The 7,572-nt window shown below is 36.8% G+C and overlaps 1 protein-coding gene across 1 annotated transcript in view; it reads left to right on the top strand.

The window, feature by feature from the left end:
* Positions 1-6,180: 6,180 nt before the first annotated feature.
* The window catches only part of fstl1a (follistatin-like 1a), a 46,716-nt gene continuing 45,324 nt past the window's right edge, over positions 6,181-7,572 (top strand). The window contains exons 1-2 of the mRNA XM_017699002.2: positions 6,181-6,588; positions 6,674-6,730. Of these exons, the coding sequence (XP_017554491.1) occupies positions 6,493-6,588; positions 6,674-6,730 (153 nt within the window). The 5' untranslated portion in view covers positions 6,181-6,492. The remainder of the gene's footprint in view (positions 6,589-6,673; positions 6,731-7,572) is intronic.

Here is a 7,572-nt window from a genome sequence, read left to right as displayed (position 1 = left end):
GAGGAAAGAATAAGGCGTATTAAATATTTTCAAAAAGAGAAATGTGCTATTTTTAAAATTCACAATTTCTATCCAGACTTTTATTGATCTGAGTAGTCAACTTCAAATGTTTACATTTTTTGGATTAGCCATTTAGCTAAATGTTGTATGTGATGTTTTATTATGATTATTATTTTGATAAGCAGATTATTTCTGCAATGCTGTCAGGGTAACATCATTTTCACCTCAATAACTCATCCAAATACAACAATCGATCAGTTCATCTTTTTTGGTTTTGTGTGCATACTGTGCATTCTGTAATGTCCAGCTTGGCTTACACGTACGTGAGAGGTGAAACAAATGGTAATTGATTCATTGCACAGTTGCGTATGGTATAGTATACTATACTATATCTATCTATCTATCTATCTATCTATCTATCTATCTATCTATCTATCTATCTATCTATCTATCTATCTATCTATCTATCTAAAACAAATGACCACTGAGTATTTGTTATATGTGTAGCATAATACATTATTATTCCTTAGACTCTCATGAGATGCTCTTCATTTCATCAAGCTCTAGGTACATGTATATTTATAACTGCGTTAGCCATGGAAACGAACATTGGCCAGATTCTTTCTAGTCTCTCTGTGCATGCAGCCACGATGCTGATAAAGATCATGCCAAATCAGCACAACGTATTGTTGAACAAGAGACAATAAAAAAAAGGCATTACAGACAACCGGGCGTCCTTGACATTGTTCTAAAGAAAACAACATTTTCCCCCCTATCGCATACTTTGTCCCCGTGTGATTCTCATCCTGCTTTACATCTAAGTTATACAAAATGTACCAAAGTACATACATACCAAGTGAACAGAGGCGAATTTTATATTTTAGATAAAAAGCAGGAGAGAATTCCCTCTTTTTCCTGACATGTCATGTCTTAGTCCACAGTTCAACTGTTTTGACACATTTCATGCTTCATTCACTATGATTTATTAATTATGCTCAATTCCAAAACTCCTAATTTTGTGGTGACAATGCTGCTCTAATTTTCTACAAACTCTAAACTTCCTTCTCAAAGTGAAATGGAAGTACAGATGTTCCAAACCTCCTATAAATAAGTAACTATAACATGAATGAGCAGAAATTAGGCCTTTTTGCTGAATTTCTGTCAACAGTTGTAGGTTTCCTGCTGTTGTTACTGATTTTATTTGCATTTATTTTGTTCATTTCCACAATTTAAAACAGAGGATGCCTGTAATTCAGGCCTGGTTTTCTCAAATGTAGAATAAGCCTAAAACTACGACTGAAAACAAATTTATACTCACAATGTAAATCAAATATGCAGCCTAATCTGCATGTGAAAACCAGTCCTATTAAACACTTGAATGGAAATGTGCATCTGACTACACAGCCCCATTTATCTCTACATAGCAGATACTTTTCTTTCACTGTTCTCTTCCCTGCCTCTACATGCTTGATCTGAAATACAGCTAAGGCTAAAAATTCTTACGTGCTATATCTGTGTATAGTTTCTGTTTTTCACATCCTCCTTTTGCCAGGTCAGAGCTGAGTGTGAACACAACAAACAAGACTTCTCAAAATAAGTTATCGAAGCTCAACTGCTCCTTTTATATCCCAGTATACAGAATTACATGGACCAGCTGACTCTTAGGTTTCTCCTCTGAGATATTCCTACTTAATATTTTGCTATTTTGAGATAATGATTTCTCCAGCAGGTGGCTAAAAAACACATATGTTTACATGCAAATTCATCTTTTGTTGAGGATGGCTTGTGGAATGTACTGCTGTTTGGACCATTACCTTCTACAACAAGAGAAGAAAGTGCTTTTGCTTAAAAGAAACCCTGCTGAGACATCTAAAACGTCTCATTACAAAATACAATATCAAAAAAATGTGCATGTTTGTTATGTTATTAACTTCTCAAATTCCTCTTTTCTTTTTAATATCAAACCTTCTTTTTCCTTTTATTAGATAAAAATACCTTTTACTAACTTGTAATACATTACTGCTCATATAACTGCATGCAAAAGTAACATCATATGAAACCTGTGGACAATAAAATGTGGTCAGAGAACAGATGTTGTGTGCTCTTTTTTTGCCCATCCTCACAGAGTGACCACATTCACACTTATAGTATACACTTATAGTGGTATAGTAATGGTTTTATGGTCTGACTGTATACTTTAAATAAATGATTCCTGATTGAAAGGTATCTATTTGTACCTTTTAATAACCTAATGTTTTAAAACAGAACAATAAAATAAAAAGCTGGGGACGAGATGGGGAGTGTGGGGTCAATACTACATTAAAAAAAATAAACAAATCTCAATGAATTATGGCAATTATGATCTATAAATAAAGGCACTGAAGATGTACCCTTGAGGGTACACTACCACAGCAGTGACCTTTTTTCTAAGAGTGCACAAGTTTGGACTCAGACCCTTAGAAGGCCCCTCAAAACTCCAAAACAGTTCCTAAACAGAGTTGTTTGAATGTTTAAAGGGTCATGAACTTTTGTTCATTTAAGAAAGTACACTGATTCAAGGCCCAGAGCTACTGCTGTGTGTCTTTAGATCAGCAAGTAGCAGTGGCAAGTGATAGATTGTGCCACAAGCAGCCCCCATTAGTTACCCACTAGCTATTGTAGTTCATGCAAAACCTGAACTGTTGGCCATTTAATATGTGATCGATTGATTTTACAGTATTTGTGAAGCACAGTTTGAAGGTACCTCCAAAAAACATTTAGAGTCCATGACTTAATTTTCTTTTTTCCTGTTTATTTATCTCTTCACCTCTGACTGAGGCTCTTGTGGTTCGACGCGTGAAACTGAACTTCGCCATTTCCTTTGCAGTGAAGTCTAGTATTGACTTCCTATTTAAAATACTTGAGGCAAGAGAACTTGCTTTGTTTCATTTGTAACTGCAGCCCTTGAGTGATATGATGACCACAGGTAAGCTACGCATATTATTAACATAATAGTTACGTGACTTTTTTTGCCCTTACACCTTCAAATATTCCACCAGCGATAGACATAACTGGGCATGGGGTTGAGCACTGAGATATTTATTTATTGATTTATTTTTAAAAATATTTTACTATTTTCATGTACGAGGAAATGCATTGTTTTTTTTTTCATGAATCTGCCAGACAATGCCGTAAATGTAACCTACCAAACCAGTGGACCTCAAACCAGTTTTATAGGTGGGTGCTTTCACATACAGTGCAATTCATAAATATTAATGTCTAAATACAAAGTTATATTTAGGGTAACTAAAGCTCATGTAATACAACAAAGTAAGCAATTATATTGGGCTTACATGCATTATAAGTCAATATAAATATCTAAGCCCAAGACAGCCTGCCCAGAGGTAGCCTTGTGTTTCATATTTAACTTTTATTGCTTCCCCCCCTTTTTAAGCAACTCATGGAGGCTCCACTAATGACTTGTTGGCAGGTTTTCCAGCATTCATCATCCTGTGCTTGACCTTGTCCATTATTCTGGTTCTATTTACATCTGTGGTCCTCCTTTTTACAAGGCTACACAAAATGTGAGTTGCACAGGTTAATTAAAAAAAAATTAAAAAAAAAAAACTGACAACCTTTGTGTGATACATTATCGTCTTGAATTTTGCTTTTTCAGGAAAAATTCAGTGAGCTTGGTGTACTATGAGGAAGAGGTAAGACATAAGACCAGACATTTTACATTTACATTTACAGCATTTAGCAGACGCTCTTATCCAGAGCGACTTACAAGAAGTGCTTTGTCAATCTAGAGAAAGTATCTTTGCTCGTTACCGATAGCTTAGAGAAAAAGACCTGAGTCCTGAGTCCTGGGCTCAGATACTGCTAGAAACAAAATTCACTGCAGACACCAAGAGAAAAAGAAACAGAGTTGAACGCAGAACTCTGTGCCATTCAATGCAATACAATAACAATAAGATACAATACAATAAACTACAAGACATATAACTACTGCAAAACTTTAGACCTATTCTTCTCTAGATTCTGAAGCATTTCCCTTAAAGTCCATATGTATTTGAAATGGTGTGTCAATTTGTGTCTAAATAGTAAATTAATACTGTAGTGGTGAAGTTTAGTCTGAAATAGTGGATACACAGTGTTGGCCTAGATAAAGCGGAACAACCTGCTCACATCAACTAACACATTTTACCACATGTCAAAGTTTCACATGCCTCTATCGCCTCCATCTCCCTATCAGTTAAGCACCCTCAATACACTTCAAAACAGCATACTAATTAACGTTTTTCAGACTAAGCTGTTTAGATTTAGCCATCTGACAACTGCCATGGACAAACTAGAAAATCAAGCTACAACATTTAACATTTCTTACTTTTAACTATAAAACTAGCTTATGTTTTTCTTTAGCTGGATAACTGGTAACCAGCTATATTGCATATTAAAGTGAATTTTCCTGAGCTAGCAAAAACAACTAGCTGGCTAATTCTATTCAGTTACAGATAGCAAAAATGAAATGAGGAATCTGCTGTATTTTATACTAGCAGTGGCAAAAAGGGCACAGGCAGGCACAAAAGCAGCTTACTTACATTTGCAAGGGGCGAGCAACCATGTTAGCTAGCCACCAAGATTAGTTTGCCTGCCAGTGAACAGTCAGCTACTCATTTTCAAGCAACAATCTACACTGGTGCAGCTCATTTATTGCAGCTCCATTTAAACTATAAAATAAACAAACTATCTAATTCTCAAAAACACTTGAGCCTGGATACTTAGTTCTTTCTTATCAGTGAATGATTACGCAGGCTGTTCAAAACTGTATTGTGTGTCCTTCTGACACGGAGAGACTGGAGAAACATGTTTTAGTCAGGTGTACTCATCCGGCTATAACACAGCCGGGCATGCTGTGATGTTGGAGGAAGACGCACTTCTTTCACTGTTAATGGTTATTAATACTATTATTAAAATTCACATCAGAAAAGAGATGCATTTAATGTGTACAGATGTGTATGAAAACAGAATAAAGTAGAGATACAGACAGATATTGCAGATACAGTCTGAAAATCCCTATGTTACTGTAACCTTAACTCACTGTTATTTTTAAGGGTCCTGAAATGACAACCATCAGAAAGCGCTATAACAAAAGTTATCGGGAGAAAGTAAATTCAGTCTATTTTACATGGACACCGGACAACTGGACATCAGCCTAACCAAACTCTTACTGTTTCACTCTTAATGTTTACATCTCATTTTACTGTCCTTATGTGTCATCATTTTTTATGAATATCCAATAAATGCTGACCTATCTCTGTTCAACCAATGGCTTTGTTTGTCGAATAAAAATGGTCTGTTATATGATTTTGTTGAACTTTTCCTTTTCGAATGATGATTTTATTCATGCTATTTTCTAAAAGAGAGAAATGGAATTCACAGTGAGCTACAAATGAACGGGTTGAGTTAGCTTTAATTCTTTTCTGTTGATAACAGCACCTGGGCTGATTTGCTCACTCTCATTTTTCAGATTTAAAACTGTACTTTAAACCAAAAGTCTCCCAAGAAGAGAAAATGGCAGGTTCCCAAGGTGATAGTATTTTATTTGGTGTATAACGTACATGTGTTTATTTGTTTAAATTAATGTATTATTTATTTTTTATATTTTATAGTGGCCAAGATTTGGGGGTCCTCGCCCAGTCATGAATTTAATTTAATCACAAAAAGGGTGTGTATGTGATTTTACATATTCAAAAATAACTGCAGAACTTTTTTTTATCTAAGACGTTTTTAATAGCATTCTATACTTATAGTCGATAGTCAAGTAATGTTTTTATTAACAACGCTTTTATTTTCAGGATAGACTTACAACCACTTTTGTTTGTGACCAGTCGTGTCCGTGTTCCCCTTTTAGAAGTACATTGGTGTTTTTACTTCAGCCAGTAGAGGGCGCCGTTGCACAGTGTAATCGGAAAACCTGTAACCGCAGCAACAGGAAAGTCAGCAAAACAAACTTTACGATGACCTTTTTCGTCTTTTCTACGTTCACTTCTCTATTTTCAAGGGCGCAAATGTTATTATTGATAGTTCGGTCTTTCTGATTTTTTTAGTATATTTTCGTCAAGCTAATTAAACCTTACCATAATGTTCCAGTCAAGAAATGTGATTTTTTTTAAGTAAAGTGTTAGACAGTGGTAGAGAGTGACAGAAAAACTGTTAACCAACCGTTGAACTACAGCTGAGGGTCATGTAAAGTCCACTGAGGCTCTTAGGCTACAGATTAGTCAGTTTCCTATTCGAATTTTCCGTTCCACCTTAAATGGTGCAGCAGTAAAATTCTGACCGGTGGCTGAGTGCCTGAATGTAAGCATCATTTAAGGTGGAACCGGAATCAGCCTCGAATCGAGCTTTCTCCCACAAGAAAGTCGCCGAGAGAAGGACGCGGTTTACACCCCTGAGTGGGTGGACGGAATTTGAGTTAGACCCTCCTCAGGTCTTCACGTCAGCAGGGGGATGGAGGCTGAAGCCCGGCTCTCCTCTAAAGCCCTCCACACACACTCAAACGCTGACCTCCACCCACTCGGAGAGCGTGTGACCAGCCGGACGAAGGTAGGAGTGACTCTGCTCACCGCAAGTCTTCACAGCCGAGTGTGTTTATCTGCTGTAAGTCGGACAACTTTCCTTGTTTTCGCAGATGTTGCTGAGATACTGCCTCCTCGCTCTCCTCGCGGTTTCCAGCTGTCAGGCTGAGGTGAGTTGTCCTCACAGCTTTTGTTTCCTCGCTTTGCTTTTAGGAGCTTCAAAAACGAGGCGAAGCGGGTAACTAACCAAATAACTGGTGACAGATGTTTTTATGAATTAGAACCAGATAAAGATTCCAGACAGGGTTCTCTGAACCGCCGTTCCCTAAAGAACCTAGCAGTCAACGGTTCTTTATAAGATGAGTAAATGTTAAAGCGTGATTACATGTTATTTTCATAATTTCTAAATACCTCAGTGGTTGAGATGTAAACAGAGTCACCCAGAGTGGTTTGACGTGAGATGGTTCATTGTAGAGAAACGTGCAGACTCAGATTCCTTTACAGTGGTGGTGATAGGAACCAGGGCTCCTAATATCTAGAAAACAAACATGACCTACAGTCCAAAACAACCAGTGAACCTACACGTGTCTTCTGAGTTTTATATGTAGTACTGATAATGGTAAAATGATCACAAATCTAAAATAATGCACTTTCTTTGGGGACTATTTTGCCTTATAACACGCTTCATGTATTCTTCCACCATGAATGCATTAAAAGAAATGTGTTCAAATACATTTTAAGTTAAAACTATCATAAGACAATGTCTGGTATCAGGCAGCATATCTGGTACCATTTCATGTTATAACTTTCTGTGTGGGAGCTTTCAGAGGTATTAAACTCTTCAGATGTCTGGTTCCTATCACCACCACTGTGTTTCTCCACTTTGAACAATTTCTCATCAAGCCATGCTGAGCAGCTTTGGTTACAACGTACTGATCTAATTATGCAGAATATAATTCCCAGTTAAGGAACTTTTATTTTGGAAGATGTAGGTTTAGCTGTAGGCTGTTGT

Source organism: Pygocentrus nattereri, chromosome 12 (genome assembly GCF_015220715.1).
Source record: "Pygocentrus nattereri isolate fPygNat1 chromosome 12, fPygNat1.pri, whole genome shotgun sequence".
In the NCBI taxonomy this organism is placed as follows: domain Eukaryota; kingdom Metazoa; phylum Chordata; class Actinopteri; order Characiformes; family Serrasalmidae; genus Pygocentrus; species Pygocentrus nattereri.
The sequence above is the reverse complement of the archived record's forward strand: the minus strand, read 5'-3'. Positions and strand labels throughout refer to the sequence as shown.